The sequence below is a fragment of the Chionomys nivalis genome, chromosome 25, assembly GCF_950005125.1.
Source record: "Chionomys nivalis chromosome 25, mChiNiv1.1, whole genome shotgun sequence".
In the NCBI taxonomy this organism is placed as follows: Eukaryota; Metazoa; Chordata; class Mammalia; order Rodentia; family Cricetidae; genus Chionomys; species Chionomys nivalis.
The window spans coordinates 8,247,974-8,268,483 of NC_080110.1; the positions used below are offsets into that span (position 1 = coordinate 8,247,974).

At 43.2% G+C, this 20,510-nt stretch overlaps 1 protein-coding gene across 1 annotated transcript in view; it reads right to left on the minus strand.

Moving 5' to 3' along the window:
- The window catches only part of Cfap54 (cilia and flagella associated protein 54), a 255,271-nt gene that overhangs the window by 67,045 nt on the left and 167,716 nt on the right, over positions 1 to 20,510 (minus strand). Inside the window, exons 52-59 of the mRNA XM_057757648.1 lie at positions 10,191 to 10,293; positions 8,855 to 9,002; positions 7,953 to 8,110; positions 7,618 to 7,794; positions 7,393 to 7,519; positions 4,117 to 4,272; positions 1,568 to 1,673; positions 457 to 550 (exon numbers count right to left, since the gene is read on the minus strand). Coding sequence (XP_057613631.1) covers positions 457 to 550; positions 1,568 to 1,673; positions 4,117 to 4,272; positions 7,393 to 7,519; positions 7,618 to 7,794; positions 7,953 to 8,110; positions 8,855 to 9,002; positions 10,191 to 10,293 — 1,069 coding nt within the window. The remainder of the gene's footprint in view (positions 1 to 456; positions 551 to 1,567; positions 1,674 to 4,116; positions 4,273 to 7,392; positions 7,520 to 7,617; positions 7,795 to 7,952; positions 8,111 to 8,854; positions 9,003 to 10,190; positions 10,294 to 20,510) is intronic.

Genomic DNA, 20,510 nt, shown 5'->3' on the forward strand with positions numbered 1-20,510 from the left:
TATTTGAACAAACAAAACTTGCCTGACGTTCAGAGAGTAAAACAGCCACACTGGCCAGCCTTACAGACCAGGCAGTGGGGACACACACCTTTAATCCTAGTAGCCACGCTAGTTTGCCATAGAAAGTGGTGCACACTTTTAATCCCTGCCCTAGAGAGGATTATAAAACAAGAGGAGACAGCTCACAGGCTCAGTCTCATTCTGAGATTCCTGGAGACAGGATCGCCATTTTGGACTGAGGCAGAGGTAAGAGCCAGTAGCTGACTGTTTTGCTTTTCTGACCTTTGGGTTGAATCCCAATTTCTGTTTCTGGGTTTTTATTAATGGTGATACACATGACTATAAAGTAATGAGTTGATGTCTCCAAGTCATCTAGGAAAATGCCTCATTATTTCCACAGGGCAGAATCACTGCAAATGATCAAAGGTTTCCAATTCCTCTGAATGCAGCTGTTACCTTGAGTGTTGATGGGGTCGCTGACACTCTCTTCCTCGGCTTCTTCAGATAGAAATACACCAGGGCAATTTCTAGGTAGGAGTCTTTGATCAACCTAAAATGAAAGGACATTACACTTAGCCTCAGTGGTCTCTTGGACGATCTCGTACTTTTCGCCAACAGGGTCAGGGAGAGTGAACAGGAAGGACAGACAAGTGTTCCTCTCTTAACCTATGCATCCTGAGGCTGCAGCTAGTAAGATCTTCCTCAGAAAGGAGAAGCTCTTGAGAAAACTCAGCATTCTACCTGGGCTATGCTGGCGACATCCTGGGCTATGACCGCTGCAAAGTTTAGCAAGACCTTTCTGGAACATTCCAGTGAAGCAGTCACTAAAGAAGTCATAGTAAAAGAAGCCATCGTGAACACCAGGTGTCTGTCTACTCTCCTACAACTAATTAAAATGGAAATAGACAGAGACCACCTCAGAAGACAGTAATGCTCAGATCTAGATATATTCTATTAAAGACATCAATTGAAGTCTCTTTCAGTCCTGGCCTAACAATAGTGGCTTCCCATCAATATTGTGGTCATTTTTTAACTGACTTAAGTAGGCTATTAGTATGGATGGCTACAGAGACCATGTAAATAAATCCTTCTAAACTCTTTAACATTCATGGTAGGTTCTTCTAGTTGTAAGCTGATAGTGCAGAGGAATACCCCATAGTCTTGATATCGACGGGAGACCTGGGTCTAGGTAAGAACCAGCTGGCAGCCTAGAATGTCACTATGACAGATGGGAGGCATCCCCCCACTTTCCTGTAAAGGCCGCCTTAGGTCAGAGCCAGAAGCAACAAGCTTGAGAAGCAGGTAGGTAAACCTGCTGTCTGGGTTAGCCCAGTGCATGAACCCTGCTGTGACCAGGTCTCTCATTTACCCCTTTCTTTGGTATTTTGTCTTTTTTTTTTCCCCAAAGCTGAGGACCGAACCCACGGCCTCGCACTTGCTAGGCAATCGCTCTACCATTGAGCTACATCCCCAACCCCTCATCCCTTTCTTGAATCTTGCGTGCCCTACTACACAGAGCTCAGACCAGACAGGAAAAGTTCTACAAGAATTAAATGGTCTCCATTACCCTGAGTTCTGATCATTTCTCAGGCTTATTTGAATAGCTTCGAAAAAACTCTCTACTTGAGAAATTGGAGATTTCTCTTCCATCAGGATTTGACGCTCTATTCTGCCTGCAAGAAGAAATAACATGCATGAGGATGTTTTCCCCCTTTTTTGTAATTTATGACAGAAGAGCAAATACTTCATTCTACAAACCCTGGAAGCTGGACTGCTATCCTCCACTTGTCTGTCCATCACTCCTTGATGGAAGATAAGCTAAGTATGAAAGAATTACCGCTTCCTTCCCCAGGAATGTCTGAAATGCTTTCCATAAAGACACCTTTGCTTCCCAACACCACTGGCATTACAGCTTCCTTTCCTCTGTCCCTTTACTTTGTGATTCCTCTCCTCTAACATCCCTTTCTCTCTATCTCTTGTCTATTTATATATATATAATATATTTTTTAATTACAATTATATATTTTATAATATATATGTATTATAAAAGCTCAGCTGTATCCTTATTTTCATTGCAGCAATATTCATGACTACAAAGACAGAATAAGTCTGAGTGCTCTTTGCGGTCAAATGGATTTTTTCAATGGGGTACATACACACATACACAAAGAATATTATCTAGCATAAAATGAAAGAAATGTTGTCATTTGCACATATGAACATGGGACACTATGTTAAGCAAAAGAAGCTAAGCACAGGAAGGTAAACACTGCATGATGTTACTTACATCAATTCATAAATCTGAAAAAACTCCATTCATGAGGTCTAAAGTGGAGTGTCAGTTGCTGAAGTATGGGAAACAGAGGTGCTGGTAATAGTTTAGTCAGGATGAATGTGTTCTGGGATCTACTGTACAGCCTAGTGATTACAATTAGTGTATTATATACTTTAAAAGTACTAAGGAATTAGATTCTTAAACATTCATGCCACAAAATAAAATGATTTTTTTGTTTGAGTTGAATTAGCTAGGTTTAATCACCTCAATATATATATGAAAGCATTACACTGTACTGAAATATATATAATTTTTATCAAACTTTTTAAGTTATATATTTATACTGGTATAAGCCTAGCCTTTTGTGGTAAGCCATCTCTCCAGCCAAGCTTCTAAGTTTTAAAAATAAACTTAACAAAAGTCAGGAGGTGGTAGCACACGCCTTTAATCCCAGCATTTAGGGAGACAGAGGCAAATGAATCCCTGAGTAGGCCAGCCTGATCTACAGAGTGAGTTCCAGGGCAGCCATGGCTACATAATACCCTGTCTCAAAAAGCCAAAAAACAAACAAACAAAAAATAATGAACTTAATAAAAAATAAATCCTTAAAAAACAAAACAGCAAATGCTTGAAAATACTTAGAAATGATGCTAGTGCCTACCCACCCTTTGGCTCCCAGCAACCATGGCAACCATGGTGGATTCCATCCTTCCGGCACAAGAACTGAGAGAGCTGTCCTGCAGTAGAAATGCCAGGAAAGCAAAGTCCTATCGTCACTATGAGCAAGAGCCACTGCTTTTGCATAGCAGGAGGGAAGGGGGGGGCACAGAGCTCCCCTCGGGGCATGCTCATTTAACAGCTGCTGGTGTGTGAGATGCTAATTCTCATGTGGTGTGTATAGATCAGTAAAAGACAACAACTGTTATGCTTTGGTTTTCCTGTGGTAAAAATGGCCACGGTGAACTCCCATGAATGCACTGTCTTTAAATTCTAAAGCAGGTATTCTATAGTTATTAAATTTTAATTTATGCTATACCTTACTTAGAGAAATTAACCAAAATGTCTAACTAGGTAATGAAATAATATAAAACGCCAATTTATTATTCTCATTGAATTATTTAATTAGTAAGTTCAATTTCTCTTATTAATTATTATTTAACAAGTATGTATTTTTTTAAAGATTTATTTCTGTTTTTAATATCTTTTTTTATGTGTACAGATGAGTTTTCCTGCACATTATGTCTGTGTATCATGTGTATGGCTAGTACCTGAGAAGGCCAAAGGAAGGAATGGATCCCCTGAAATTGAAGTTGCAGCTGCATTTATGCTGGGAATCGAACCTAGGTCCTCTGGCGGAGAAGTCAGTGATCTCAACTGCTGAGTGATCTCTCTAGGCCTAATTTTTAATTTTTAAATTATGTGTATGTATGCCTGTGTGGTTATATGTGAGCATGAGAGAAGGCACCCACAGAGGCCAGAAGACTTCGCTGGATCCCATGGAGCTGGGGTTGTGGGTGCTGACTCCTCTACCGTGGGTGCTGGGAACTTGACCCAGGTCCTCTAGAGGAACTTTACACACTTAGCAGTGGGAAAACTGCTGAGTCGTTTCTCCAGCCACATGATGTGCGGCCAAGTGGCTGAAGTTAACATTTTCTTGAACCAAACATTAAGCTTTATTCGAGGATATCAATTAGTAGTAACTTTTTCTTTCTAGTTATAACTTAATGAGAGGCTTTCCTCAGACGCAGAGACTTAGAGAGAGTACTGGTGTCTTGTAAAGCTCTTGTTTTTACAAACAGGAAGTTGATTATTATATAATGCCATGGCTCCACTCCACCCACCTTTCTGAAACAGGATTTCAGCTTCCACCTCATGCTCCTCGGCAGCTGTCCCCTTGCAGAGCTTCAAGGCCATCTCAAAGAGGTGAAGGGCAGGCAACCACCTTGTGACGTCCTTCTTTTTGCTGCTGGAATACACCTGCTTCGACAACGTGTGTCCTAAAAGCAAAATAGTTGGGTGGGGGCAAAACAGTGAAGCCTTCAGAGTTTGGAGCAAGCCACTAAGACAAGGGACTAATCTAGCCGTAATGCTGTGGGTTGTCATAGTTCCGGGGAGCAAGAATGCTTTAGAGAGCCACATGTCCAATTCGTCAGGGAGCTAAAACAGTAAACTGATCTCTGAGCAATCTCCAATGTGCTGTCTTCTTTTTAAAACAACAAAAGTCTCCAAAAGTTCTCAACTTTTCATAGTGCTTCTAGAACAACCTCCATATCTCTTGTTTGTTCCCAAAGTAATTTTAATATTTATTTATTATTTTACATCCGGATCCAAGTTTCCTCTCCCTCCTCTGCTCCCAGTCCCTCCCCCCTCACTTCTATTTTGTGCCTCCCCTACCCATCTACTCCTTCCTTTCTATTCAGAAAAGGGCAGGCCTCCCATGAGTATCAACAGAACACGGCATATCAAGTTGCAGTAAGACTAAGCACCTCCTCTTTCATTAAGGCTGGACATGGCAGCACGGTGTGAGGAACAGGGTCCCAGAGGCCAGCAAGACTCAGAGACAGCTCCATGTTTTTAAGAAGAGGCCTTACCAGAGAAACATCTGGAAGTTGTATATTATTCGGTATTAATAAACTTGCTTATATTAATAGGCAATAGTTTTTTTCTATTACAAGCACTGGTTACTCATTACGTAATCTGTCATCATAACTGTGTAAGAAAGCTCCTTACAGGCAAGGGCTACATGCCACACTCTGTGGGAGCGCTCATCTTTAATGACCGCATGGAAGGATTACTGAATGGAAGAAACACCATTCTATATGGCATCAAAGACTGACATTTATCAAAAAATATTTCCTATATGTTTGAGTACTAGATATAAATGAGAAGAAAAGAGATAGGACTGTTAAGTGGTTCCCACTTGCCAAGTACCATCTCATGAACCCCACATGAACTGCACTGTGATTCACAGCTCTGAGAGGGCAACATTACACCCAAGGTCACATGATCATGATTTGAACCTAAAGCACCCTGGCCCCATGGCCCACATCCTAAGCTACAACACAGTACCCTAATAGTGAGGTCGTGGAGCTGTCGATTAACCAAGAATAGAAACAGCAAGGCAAGTAGTTCAAATATCATGAGGCTGGTTGCAGGAAGAAAAACTGCAGGGCACTATGGGAGCAGAAGAGAGATCTGGTCCGTCCAGATCTTGGAAAGGTCCCAGGAAACTACCCAGACAACATGGTTGTCTTGTAGGTCAGTGGGTGACAATTTCACCCACTTCTGTTTCATAAATGTAACCTTAAAGCATGCTATTTCCTGTCAGAGGCTATCACAAAGAATAAAAAGAGGAAGTAGCCAAATGTGCAATGCAATCTAGACTATAAAGAGAAACTGTTGAGAAGCTAGCTGTGGGAGCTTTTGGGCTTCATAATATTGAAATGTTCCTTCTCCCAGAAAACACCAACTCGAAAAAAAAAAAAAAACTGTTGTGGAACTGACTTTGTTTTGACAGAAAAGCGGCTTGTGGTTTTGTTTTTAAAGGCTGTATTTAATATAATATAGCAGAAAGCAAGCTGTTCAGCTTCAAATGCGTCTACCAAGAAGCAACAGTATTGTCATTGAGTGGTGACAGATCTTCAAGATTAGTGAGTCAGAAAAGCCGAGAGCAGATTTGATTTTTGCACATGCTGTGCTTTGAGCTCACACAGAACTCAAATGTCCTAATAATACAGATAAATTGTAGGCTCAGAATATAGGGAAAATCACTTCTGTATGGTCACTGGCTGAGCTGCGAGGAGTCTCAGAGGCCAGCTAGTTGTGCTAACTCTATCAGATAGGAGATTTCCAAGGGAGAGGCATGTATGTACTGAAACTCATGCATCAGTGATGCTACTGAGAAGGGATCAAAGGAGGAGAAAGAGATAAGGAAAAGATTAGGGAAAGTATATGCTTGCTGGCCTCCCTTTGCCAGTCAAGTCCTACTATTGATTCTCTTGGTGAGCAGCTTCTGGTAGAGAAGGCAGAAGGGTCCTAGAAGGTGCTGATTACAACAGAGAGCTGCTACCAGCGTCAGGACAGGACAACTGGCTCTGTACCTGGGCTGATTAGAGAGGTTTCCCAAAGGGGCTAGCTGGTAGAGCACAGCAGACCTGTACACCTTTCTTTACACTGCCTAAAACAACCACGGCACCTGGTGTTCAAGGAGGTCTTAGCAGAAGGGCCGCTGCTTACTTGGCATGCATCGTGGTGAGACGTGGAAACTACCTCTTCAAGACACCTTGATTCTCAAGAACACAAAGACTTTGGCAATTCCCACATTTACAGGACACAGATTTGTTGCGTAAAATGATGCAGGTTACTAGGCTTCGGGACAAAGCATGCCATTATCATCTGCACAATTAAGATAATGCTTTTTCATGGGCATTGTTTTTAGACATACAGGCACTTAGCGGCATCAGGGACAACCAGAAGACATAATATACTATTTTATACGCCTCCAAAAACCTTCCTCAGTTTGACATGAGTGTAAAATAACTAGTTGTGGTTTAGAGAACAACAACAACAAAAAAGTAGTATATTATTTATGAATGCACCCACACTCTGGGTGTCCATGATTTTTTTTCAATAAAGTAGACAGTGGAAAGAATCTTGTTACAGAAACTGGCTAACTGAATAAAATGCAACAGTCCACAGCAGAACGTTTCACATATTATGACTACTGCAGTCAACCTCACACTTGATCTGTACATGAAGATCATTCTTGTACCACAGAATCTAGCACGTGGTAAGTGATCCAAACCTATTTAAGCATGCAGAGCCCGGGCATTCATCAGACTGACCCTTCAAGTTATGATACGCTACTTGAAAAGTCAATTTAAACACCTACAGAAGCAGGGCAATGGTGGTGCATGCCTTTAATCCCAGTAATCGCGAGGCAGAGGCAGGCGGATCTCTGTGAGTTCGAGGCCAGCCTGGTCTACAAGAGCTACTTCTGGGACAGCTAGGGCTCTTACACTGAGAGACTCTCTCTCAAAACAGCACCGGCAACAAAACAAAACAAAACAAACAATGCCTATGATACTCCGGGAAGGTAGCTGTTTAAATGTTCTTACCAATTCTCAGTTTTATTTTGGCCAGTAACATGACGTGAGGAAGGTAGATATTTTTCAAAGGCTGCAGTGGATTTGCATAGTCAGCTTCTGAGAGAGGGAATTCAATTGTCTCTCCAAAATTTAGCATCTAAGAGAGAAACAGTAGCCTTAGTGTCACAGTGAGGGAGAAGAAAAAATGGCAGAAAAGTACATTCCCAAGTTCATGGCCACTGAAAGCATTCCCACCTGGGCAATGAGGATGCTGTGTGCTTGATTCAAGAAAATTAATTTGTCCTCTTTTGAAGCCCCTTGCTTGAATTTTTCAGCTTTGGTTAAGTCATCCATTAGAACGAAGCTTCTTGCCAGAGTCAGCCAAGATCGAGGAGAAAGGAACTCACAACCTCCCAGCAAATGGATGATTTCCTATTGAGAGAACACGATTCTGTTTGTGTTTTCCGGATCATTGCGGAGCTGTGGCCATGATGCCAGGTGCACGTTCATTAGGGTTGAGGATCCCCTCCTTTTGGACCAACCGGGATGTTCCCTAAACACACGTGTGTATGCTACCCTGTCTCCGTTACCTGAAGGTTTCTGATGATGTCTGCCTTTAAGTGTTTCTCCTGCAGACCCAGGATCACGGCTTGCATCAAGAACTCAGCCAGGCACTCCGTGTCCTCCGCACTTTGTGCCTCCGTGCACACTTCATTGATGAGGCTCAGACAGTCTGCCATGTCATTCTCTAAGGCAGACAAGGAGACAAGGGCCAGCATCATCGAGATGCAGGAGAAAGCAAGAAGGGCATGCGCATAGCGTCCCCAAAGATCAAAGAATAAGAGGACATTCAATTGGAAAACAAAGGGGCTTCCATAGAACACGGAGTAGGGAAGTGTTCTAATTTGGGTGAAAGTGCTTTAGCTTAGTCCAGTGCTATCAAAGTAATGTTATGACATGAAATGACTCCATCTGGAAGGCAGACAGAGACATGCAAATAGGTAGGCACACAGCTACCAGTCACTGTGGGAGCCTCTGTTTACAGTCGCCAGGCTTCATCTAAGACTATGACGTCTCTCACCATCAGTCTGGCAATGAGCCAGGCAGGGACGTATGTTAACTCTGCCTTCCAGAGAGGAAAGAGAAGAGTCATGGGAGAGACTGAGCAAAGTGGGGGGAGGGACTTGGCAAGGAGGGGACAGGTCAGCATTGGAACCCTACTTGGGTGGCTCATCAGCTCTATGCTAAGAGCCGCACAAATGTATTTTGCAATCTCCTTGTATTTTTTGAAAAATTAAATCAGTAACAAATGGGCTGTTTGCTCTGGCACAGAGCACCGTGAATTGTCACTGTTTTTGTTTAACAACCTGTATTCTAAATTCTGTAAAGAGTGCAAGCTAGAAGGCTGTGAGCATTCTCATAGACATATCCCCACACAAGCCTGTCCCCCACGTCAAATGAACCATACTGAAGACACTGGCTAAGAGAATACCTTTCATGATTCCGATACCACGAATCTGCTCAACAAACGCAGTCACGAGCATCAAGCGGCACCTCAGCCAAAGGTGGATGTTGAAATATTCCCGGGAATTCAGAGAAATTGGGTCTAAAAACTCGTTATCATCTTTACTTTCTGTGGTCTAAAGAACATTAAAACAACGGGGTTAGTTTCCCATCGGATAATGCCAGCACTCCAGTCTAAGGTTAAGGAAGAACTGAGAGGAGCACCCAAAAGCATTTCACAGTATCACATTTTAAATTAAGAAGTTGCTCTTGAACATTCTAGAAAACATGAGATACATGCAAAAGAAACAAGTAAAATCACCCTAAATTCCATAACTCTCTATTAACATATTATACCACATTTTGACCTGTCTTTTCTCTATACTGCTACGCAAAAACAACTTTGCATGTAACCAGAGATGGCTCGAAGGTTAAGAGCACTGGCTGCTCTGGCAGAGGACCAGGGTTCGGTTTCCAGCAGCTACATGGCAGTTCACAATCACCCATAACTTCCGCAGAATCCAATGACTTTATCCGCCCTTGGTTCGCAACGCACACACACGCTGCATTTAATATGCAAATGAAACACTTATACACATAGACTAAAAATTTTAATTAATAAAAGTTTTGCAACAAGGGATTTTTTGGGGGGTTGTTTTTAATTATATTATCAGTAGTTTTTATGTTATCAAAAACCTCCATTTCAGGGATGAAAAATGGTAAATACAGTACTGGGTATCTATTCTGGGTTATTAGTTCACTGAGTATGAGTGATTTCATTAGAAGCTTCTGCGTGATGCATACTTTTATTCAGACTCCTAAGCAATCTTCTGTTGTTAAATTACACAGTCTCACTCAGCCCAGTGACACAGCTCGTGAGCAGCTGCCCAGCAGACGTTAGAGCCCGTGTACCGGGGCGGCTAAGAGTGGGGAACTCCAGGTGGGAGAGAGGATGAGTGTCCTTGCTGCCACACCCAGGTGATGCACAAGGGTGGAAGGAAGAGTGGGTCTTGGGAACCCACTCTGCTAGTGGGGGCCACATCAGGACTCACCACAACCACACATCTCATTTAAGTGAGCTCTTGGTGATGACTGCATCCACCCTCAACAGCTCACAAAGGAGATCACAAAACTTTTGAAAAGAATTTAAGGGCCTCTCTCAATAAAGGACATAAATGGGACTTCGACCCAGACCCCGGTCTTGCGGTTACTTCTCCTTCACCATTTGGCTTCACCCCATAGCTCATCAGCTTCCCGCTGTGCCCTTAGCTACGACACACTGTGTGCTGTGATGTGCACTGCAAGGATATTATGTGCGTACGTACAGAAGTGCCCGAAGAGGTGGGACCCACTGAGTCCTCCGGCATCCTCTTTTTAAAAACCTTTGAATCCTGGAGAAGCTTGAGCGTGGAATACACTATAGCGGCCCTGAAACCAAGGGAAGGTTGGACTGTTACTAGCGATCGCATTTGTGTGTTATTTCACAAGTGTCTACTTCCTATAGAAACTCTGACAGCCCCAGCCACCCTCAGAGGGTAGCTAGGTGTCCCCATCATATGCCCCAACAGCACTCCTTTAGTCGTGACACCGTTTAAACACAGCATAGCGTTCTAAACCACGTTCCAGTACAGTCGCTGAAGCACAATAAGAAAAATTAGTCTTTTTCCCAGGGATCTTCTCACTTCCAGTTTCCGGGAGGATCTATTTATGTTTTTCTTTGGGTTCACCTTGTTATTTGACTTCTCTAGGCTTGTGAACTATAGGCTTAATGTCTTTTGTTTATGGCTAGAGTCCACTTGGGGGTGGGGTGGGGGAAGGCGAGAGGGGGGAGAGAGAAGGGAGAAGGAAAAGACTGGGGAGAGCTTGGGGGAGTGGGAGGGTGGAGATGGAGGAAGGGCGGATATAGGAGCAGAGAAGAAATCTACATTAAGGGAGCCATTTTAGGGTTGGCAAGAGACTTGGCTCTAGAGGGAATCCCAGGTGTCCATGGGGATGTCCCCAGCTAGGTCCCCAGGCAGCAGAGGAGAGAGTGCCTGAACTGTCCTTGCCCCACTATCACACTGATGATTATCTGGAATATCACCCTAGAATTTTCATCCAGCTACAGATGGAGACAGAGACAGAGACCCTCATCAGAGCAACAGACTGAGCTCCCAAAGTCCAGTTGAAGAGCAGAAGGAGAGAGAAGATGAGCAAGGGAGTCAGGACTGCGAGGGGTTGATCCACTCACTGAGGCAGTGTGCCTGTTCTAAAGGGAGCTCACCAAATCCAGCTAGACCCAGGACTGAACGAGCATGTGATCAAACCGGACTCTCTGAATGTGGCTGACAATGGGGGCTGACTGGGAAGCCATTGATAAAGGCACTGGGATTTGTTTCTACCGCATGTACTGGCTTTTTGGGACCCCAGTCTATTTGGATGCACAGCTCCCTAGGCCTGGATGTAGGGTGTGAAGGGCCTTGGACTTCCCACAGAGCAGGGTTCCCTGCCCTCTCTTAAGGAGGAAGGGGGAGGGAGGAGGATGAGTGGGGGAACAGGAGGGAAATGTGAGGAGGGGAGGAAGTGTAAATTTTTGAATGGAAAAATAAAATAAAATAAATAAGAACCAAAAAAAAAAACTATAGTCTTTTTCAATAAAAAAATGGATCAAAGTATAAATGAATGAATATTTCCATGTTCTCAAATAGATTAGAGGCAAAACCCCCTACTTCTGCCCCCTGCAGCCAAACTTATCCTACCCCAAGTCTCTGGCAGCGCCATTGCTCCGGATCGTCAATGAACACTATGCCATTTATCAAGTTCTGGCAGTTTGACCCACAACAACCCATTGTCTAAGACCTCCTCACCCCTGCATCCAATTAACCTCTTGTCCAGGGCATTTCTACCACTGGGATGGAGGACCAAGATAGGTACCTAGTTCATCTCCTGTTCTTGCTCTTGCCCCCAACAGTTACAGGAGACTCCTCAAGATGACTGGTGAGACCCACACAAGAGACCTCCCTGAACTCTGAACTTTCCTCTTTGGACTGAATCCCAAGAATTCCGGTCTAGCCATGGCTGGCTTCATCCGTGTTCACGGATGCTCATAAGAAAGTTAGCTTTGTCCATAGGCTCTCAGAATGTGTGTTACGGAGGCTCTGTTTCCAGACTGTATTTTAAGGAGGTTTTTGTTGTTTGGCAGACACATCGCATTAATAAACTGAAAACTGTGTTAATACTACCCATGAAGCCGAAATTTTCCCCCTTCTTCCCATAACTTATAGAACATGTGACTGGTCATTTACCAGCGGGCAGATGCCATATTATGGTATTTTTGTGAATTAAGTCATACACTACCCCCTACCCCCACACGCATATGACGAGTTCAAGGTAAGTGCTATTACTGACTCAATTTATGGAGTAGGAAATTAGCATGTGGAAATATTAAATAAGTTGTCACATGGCTACAAAAAGAGCCAGGGTGGGAATCCAGAGACAACAGGTTCTGGAACTTTTAGCTTGCTTGCTCTCTCTTCTTTTCTCCCTCCATTTACCCTCTCCCCCTTATCCTTGTCTGAGCCAGTTTGATACCATTGGTCACACCACGGTATTATTTATCAACATTGTTGTCAGTGACACTGTGCCTGTACTTGTCATCAACATCAAATGTCCTCTTGATCCAGCCTAAGTCTTTTCTCCTGTGTTCTACTCAGGACATTAATATTACACACCTGGTGTGTTTTCTTTACCTTTGGCCTTCTTATTTATAAAAATGGCTGGTCTGTTTTTGCTATGTGAGTCATGCTGGTCTTGTACTTGTTTCTTTGAGTGGCAGAATTCAGTTCTCCTAAGAAAACCATCAAACACCCCCATGCTCATGGGACATGGTGACCCTTCCTCTGCTCCTTCCTTTCTCTGTGAGTGCTTCCATGCTATCCATGATCCAGGCTATCAGCCAAGGTAGGTGCCTGGCTCCAGCAGTGGGCACAAAAAGCAGCGGATTGGATCAAATAAATTTAGCATGTAGGCTGAGAGAGATGGGCTGGGCATTCCTGAGGCATCCAGCCCCGTCTCACTGAGCCCCAGCCTAGTCTCTACCTATCTTTCCCTCCTCTGCTAAGCCAATCAGAAAATCGCCGCTTTTGTTCAAGTTGCTCCGAGTTAGAATTCCATTACTTGCCAATGAGCAACACTAACAGATACACGCAATCTAATTTTATATTTTGCCAAAATATATTTGTATGATGCTGCTGCTGTGGGCACGCGTGCCGTAGCATACGTGTCAAGTACAAAGGTCAACTCTGTGGAGTCGGTACTCTTCTGCCTTTCTGTGGGTTCTGAGATGAAACTCTAATTGCCAGGCTTGAACAGCAAGTATCCAGCCAGCCAGCCCCATAATATGTAATTTTCTTCTATTCTTTAATAGCTGTTTACTCCTCTTCCCTTTTTCTATTGTTTTGTGTCTTTGCTACAGTAAAATTTTTCTTTGATCCTCCACACTAATTGGAAAATTACATATCCTAGTTTAGATTTTTTAACAGCCGTTACTTTTAACGATTTCAAAAGCATACTTCTCAACTAATCCATTTTTAAAAACATCATTTCTCTATTTGTCAAAGGGGGGAATGAGACAAAATGTGGAAGGTGAGGAACTCGGTGCTTTAATCGCCCTTTCTCCTCCATACCTGCTTGGTTTCTACATCTTATGGACCGTCTCTAGCTTGTTAGTAATCACTGCCCTTTTCTGGACTCGGTTCCAACATTGCATTCAGTTATACACGCATTTGGCCTGAGTGCAAACCCACTGTCATGCCCACCACAGGCCGCTTCAGCAAAACAACTGTACCCATTCCAAGGTTTAAAAGATTCCTCTCTCATCTGCTACGTTGTTTCTTCAGATACATCCTTGGGGCAACCGCCCAGGACTCTTCTGTGATAGCTTCTTTCAGGGTAGGAGCCACGGCTCTTCTTCTTCCCCTGCTGACCCTGCTGGGAGGGGCATGTATTCATTTCCATCAACAGGTACCTTTTGAAAATAAATTTCCCTGAATCTCATTATTAAGTTTCGTCTTCAGTGCTTTGCTAAGGTTATTGTGCCTTTCTGAACCCTTTAGGTGAGAAATTGGAAGAGACTACAGATGAAGAGCGCTTGCTGCTCCTCCAAAGGACCCGCTTGCAGTACCCAGTCCTCACAATGGCTAACTCCAGTACCAGGGGATCCGTTGCCCTCTTTTGGTCTCTGTGGGTATACACACACAGGTAAAACTCTCAAGCACATAAGGAGCAATACCAGAATTATCTGATGGGATCTTTTAACGGACAGCTGAACCACAGGCGTTATTTCACTTTTACAAGGGGATGAAAAGTTCCCAGGTGTCTGTGGACTGGTTACAGTTTCCTCTTTGGGGAATAAAAAACAAAGGCATGTGGAATTGTCTTTTGCCAGTGGTATCTTTTAATCCATGCTTTCCAGTGGCGATAAGTAAAAATGTCATGACCTATTTACTACTAGCACAGCTGGTAGCTACAAGCTGTTTTGTTTTCTGGTGCTGGGGTCACACCCAGGCCTTGCACACTCCAGGCCGGGGCTCAGCTAGTGAGCAGCAGCGGCCTCCCTAGGGCCTTGGACTCTTCACGCAGGTGCTCTGCCACTGAGCGACAGTTACCTCCCCAGCTCTGGATGCAAGCATTTCTTGCACGCACAAAAATTAAACATTTTACAGATTAAATCAGCTGACATTTTTCTTTGAACTCAATTCTAATTTGATAAGTTTTTAGAGCTTTAACGATTTAATTATGTTTTCTTCTATTGTTAATGAAAGCTTTTAAATTCAACTTGTATAGCAAATTTTCAGGAATTTGTACACAGGGGGGAAGAGTTCAAAGCCCACCTGTGTCATGTTTTAGCTGTATGATCTCGGGAAATGCAATTATCGATCTCTTTATAAAATGAGAATGATAACAGTTCTAACCACATCAAAATGAATGATTTTGATGATTAAATTAGGATCCATTTGTTCAAAAATACATGCTGGGTATCTATTTCATGCCAGGCAGAAATCTAGGAGCCATGGATACAGCAGCAAACAATACAAACCAAAGCCCCCACCTACCAGGCCCCGACATTCTACTCCAGTGGGATGTGCTTAGCAAACACGAGCTAGCTATTGGCATCAGCAGTTTATTGATTTGGCAAGAGAAATAGTAGAGGCCAAATTTATTTATTTTATTTATTTTTACTAACTCGTTAAGCAGCTCTCCAAGCTGTGAATATTAAACGCCTAAGAGTTTGCTGGGCCATTAAAACATCTGCAGCATTGTAGTCTACTTACTTCCTAAGGCGTCCTTTGTGATTAATGTTATTGCTTTTCGTTTGCCGTAGAAGGAAGCGAGCAAGAAGAGCGAGGAGCCTAGCTTGGTCTCAGTTTAACCACAGTCCCTCGCTCCATCTCTTGCCCTCGAGGCTACACACTTGTAGGGCACAGGATGGTGCTTTCACAGCCACACCTCACCCTGGGAGAAGGAAATGGTGCCCACTCCATGGGCTCTTCTGATTCTAAAGCCGGGGCTCTGCTTTAGACAGAAATGAGCTATGAGGTTTGGAATATTGATAACAAAGAAACTGTACTAAAACATAGGATACACCAGTATGTCATAACCCACTTAGTGCTGTCTAGTTGCTTTGTTTTCTGTTGCTATAATGAATCATCTGCAACTGAGAATAAAAGTATACTTAGTTCATTGTACTAGACCAGTGGTTCTCAGCCTGTGGGTCACAGCCCCTTTGTGGGGGTCACATATCAGATATTTACATTATGATTCACAACAGCAGCGAAATTACAGTTATGAAGTGGCAACAAAATAATTTTATGGTTTGGGTCATTACTACATGAGGAATTGCATTAAAGGGTCACAGCATTAGGAAGGTTGAGAACTGCTCTTCCTTTGACCACCCACCCTTGGTGGGTGTCATCAACTGCTGAGGGCTTCCTGATGCATTATAACATTGTAGAATGTCACAGGGCCAGACAGAACGAGCCTGCACCTGCTCAGGCTTGTTTCATACAAAGCCACTAATGCCCGCATTAGGACTCTACCCTGGTGACCCCATCGAATGCCAATTATCTCTCAGAGGAGCTTGTATTGATGACTTCCCTGTGACTATGATAAAATAAAAATACCTTGACAGAAAACAGCTTCAGGACAGATAGGCTTTATCATGGCTTACAGTTGCAGGGGGTACAGTCCCTCTGGAAGGGAAGGCAGGGCAATGGGCAGGGCAAGCACGGTAGCAGGAACAGAAAGGTGGCTAGCCATACTTTCACCCACAGAGAGTAAGCGGAGATCAAACAGAAGTAGGCAAGCATAGAAGGCGCCAAAGCCCACCTCGAGTGACACACTTCCTCCAGCAATATTCTACATAACCTTCCCAAAGACCACTAGCGACTGAAGACCAAGTGTGCACACACATGAGCCTATAGAGGGCATTTATCACTCAAGTCACCCCCAGAGAGACATTGTTAGCACACACCTCAGAGGTTACGTTTCTAAGACACCATCTCCAGGGACAGACATTTAAACAACAGCATCTGCACAAAGGAGAATTGCTAGTTCCTTCCCAGCAGCAGCCAGAACAGTGCAGACAAGTCCAGATGTATGACCTGTTCTAAAGTCTCAAATCACAAGGAATTTCAGCTTGGTCATGAAATCAAAGGCTTGGATGTTTTCCCATTTAGACCATCAGTTAAAGACCAAGGAAAATAGGAACAAACATTTGCTTAAACAACATTAAAAGGACGGTGTTCTGAAAGAGGGCGCAGAAGGAGAAACAGTGTGGAAAGCTTTGATCCCAGTTATTTCTTATTAACATTCATGACAAAAAATGGCCAGTTTTTTTCTCACAAAAATCCATGCAGCTTGCTCTACCTGTCACCCCAGGGGAAGCGCCTTTCAATTTCCTTGACACATAATTTTATTGGAAGCATCAGGAGATGTCAGGCTGACCATCATTTGGAAAAGGGATTGTCCAATGCTCTCAGCAGTGCTCCAGCAGAAGCTTGTGTGGGGGTTAAGTTCATGAACGAGAAACCGCACTCATCTTGACAGTGACCTTCCCAAATGAAAACTCTGCTCCACAGAGGCAAAAGCACCAAAGGTTTCTCAGGATTTCTTCCCAGGGGTCGCATTCATGTATTTACCGTAGGAGTGTTCTGATATCCTGGTGCGGAGTTGACATATGGCTACCGTACATCTGCCTAGTCTTCAAATTAAAGTTCTTTATGACAGCCCTTTCCTGGGTATCTGGCAATTTCTCTTTCTCATTTAAAAAAAAAAAAAAAAAGCACTCATCACTCACATCCTCTACACCACAAGAGGAGAGAATATCCAAGGACAGGGAAAGAATGACCAAAAAGTGCATGTGTGCGCGCGTGAGTGTGTACATGCATGCACATGTGTGTTCTAGGTCTGCAGCTGCTCTCAGAGATACGGCCTGAAGAAAAGAGCACTAACGGAAATCAAATATTAAAAGTTTCTCCATCCTTCAGACCTGACAGGGGAAATAATTTGTGATTAGTAGAAACAGTTTGAGCCTAAGCCTAAAATTAATAAATTTTCAAAAGCTACCACAATCTACAGCATGAAGATGGCCATAAATGTAATAGCACTGTAAACTACCATAGTTCAGCTTTGATCTCAACACTGTTATCCACTCCTAAAAACTACTAGTATCTGCAAAATTATCGGGGCCCTCTAAAGAGTACCACCAACACTTATCGTATCTGAAATTGAGTTAATATTGCCCTCATTTTAAGATTAAGTCATTACATATTAACAGAAATAATACAATTTACACACATAAAAATTTTTCCAAAACATGAATTTAGAGGCTGCCATGGCTTTATTCACTGTCTGTCCTAATAAAGGACAACCCATTTCTGTCCCTGCTGGCATATCAGTCTACTGTCCCATTTTATTTTGATTAAAGAAGGAAAACTCAGCCTCACACAAGGAGACTTTTTCTTTTATTTATGGGTGTGTGCATATGTGTGTTTGTCTGTGCAGTATGTGAGCACATGTTTGGACTATACATGTGGGTGTCCAGATGTGTGTGCACATGTGCACACATGCATGCGGAAGCCAAAGGTCAAAGTCTTGTGTCCTCTATTACTTTTGAACCTTATGAACACAAGTTCTTTCAATGAACATGGGTCCATTGGCTAGGCTGGCTGAGCAACAAGCTCTGGGGATCCTCCTGTCTCTGGCTCTCTCCCACCCCAACACTAGGCTACAGGTGCTTACCACCAGGCTTCTTACCCAGAGATCTCTGCTCAGGTCCTCAAGCTTGCACAGCAAGCACTCTGTCCTCAGAGCCACTGCCCCAGCCCCAGCTGGCCTCTTTAGATAATTACATTTTTCTTGGATAGTTTCTTAAATGTGTGTAGCCATACAGAATCTTGTACCACACACTGATGGTTTCCTACATTTGAGCCTATTGGTCTGCTGGGTTCACAAAGATTTTGAAATATTGAGCACTTGTCTGGAAAACGCGCTGTGTGGATACATCAATTATTGAAATACTTAATCATACAATTAAACAATATTTCCGTGAATACTGTCACTCATACACCAAACGCTCATGTTCATGTGACAGCTACAGTCTCCAAAATTCAGACGTTCATATTTTATCATAGGGAACAGATACTAGCAGATCTGTTCTGAGAAACAGCATGATCATTTTCAAGAAAATGTCTGCCAAATATCCCGAGCTGAACAGCCACAGTCTGTCAGTTGTTTTTTCAAATAAAGATGGTCTTCCCTGAAAAGAGCATCTTGTTCAACTCTCAATTCCATCACCCATGTGTTCCTCTGAAAGACAGCCATCAACACTGGTATGCTGCACAGACACCCAGACAAACAGCCCACAGGAGCTCCCACCAGCCTGGGAATGTCTTCACTGCAAAGATTCCAAATGTCACAGCTTCTGCTTCTTCATCAAGGGCACTAGTAAGTGCCACTGGCTTCTCTTTCTCTCTCTCCCTCTCTCTTGCTCTCGCTCTGTCCCTCTGTCTCTGACTGTTTGTATTTTTGTCTTTCTGTCTGTCTCTGACTCCCTCTCTCTCTCTCTCTCTCTCTCTCTCTCTCTCTGTCTCTCTCTCTTTCTCTCTCTCTCTCTCTCTCTCTCTCTCTCTCTCTCTCTCTCTCTCTCTCTCTCTTTCTCTCTGTGTGTGTGTTCGAATTTAGGTCATCAGCCATGACAAAAAGTGCTCTTATGCTCTGAGTCATCTTTCCAGACACCAGCTGGCTTTTGTTTTTGTTTTTAATTGCATATGAGCAATATTAAAGACTATAACGTCATAGTTTGTTCCCAATTTCTTGATTCATGCTGAGGGGTCAGAGGTTTTAGGGTTGCTATGGCAGCATTAATGCATAAGACAGTGAGTCAGGTGATCATGTGCTAGTTCTAACAGAATCCTTCAGTCTTCAGAGTCCCACCTCCAAAGGTCTTCAACACAGCCAGTCACCTGCATGCCCTGAGAACCACTACTCCACAGAGAGCTCAAGGATTTCCACAACTGCTTAGAAATGGAAAAAGTACCCCTCATTCTGTCTCTAGAATAAAATCCATACACAACGTAGATAAGCCGAAGTGTGAATGCTGAGTGCATCACTGGGCCTTCTAGAGAGAGCGTGATGGGCTCCTAGAAAGCTCGGCTATATCCCTGAGAGAACAAGGAAGGGAGCTGGTTTGTTTGATGATGTCTGCTGGATGGTGGCAGACACACAGGTCATGAGTCTAAACATCCTACTGGCACCAAAGTTGCAAGTTACTGATCATGCTTTCTTTCTTTCTTTCTTTCTTTCTTTTTTTTTTTTTTTTTTGTAGTAATAGTAGAAGCAAATCTTGCCTTTATATTTTATTATTTTTTTATTGAGTTATACATTTTTCTCCAGTCCCCTCCCTTCCTCCCTTCTCCCTTTCTAACCTCTCCCATGACCCCCACACTCCCAGTTTACTTAGGAGATCTTTCAGCGGTTCATATGAGTGCTGGGTAGAAGGGGAGTGGCGGGTCATAAAGGCAGTGAGCATAAAACCTGACCTGCAGTAACTTGCACTCTCTGTTACAACACAAAACTATTATTTATTTATTTATTTATTTATTTATTTATTTATTATTCATTCATTTTATTCATCTCTTTAAATAACAGGAATTAAATCCAGAGCTTCAGGCATGATACACAAGTGGTCTCTCATTCAACAGTATCAAGCCACAAGCACATAATCTTCGAACAAGTCTTCCTCTCCCCTCAACTCCGCCATCTTTAGTCCTGGCAGTCTCCATGGAGCTCATAATCTCAGGCACAGTAGGCAGCTGCCTCGCTCATGGCTGAGGCTGAGGCATATCAGCAGCCTGCTTATCCTCTGTTAGAAGACACACTCCCCGACCACAGGGTTTCCACCTTAGACATACTGACCTATCCCAAGTGCCCAGCATAGTGTCGTGCTCAAAACAATTGTCAGTGAATGGTACAACTGTATCTATTAGTAAACAAACCACTAGTGAACCTATCTGGGGATTTCATGATGCAGATGTGTTTATCACCGGTGCTATGGGAACCCACTGAAAGAATATTTCTGTGACTGTAAAGAGTTGCTCTACTAGTGC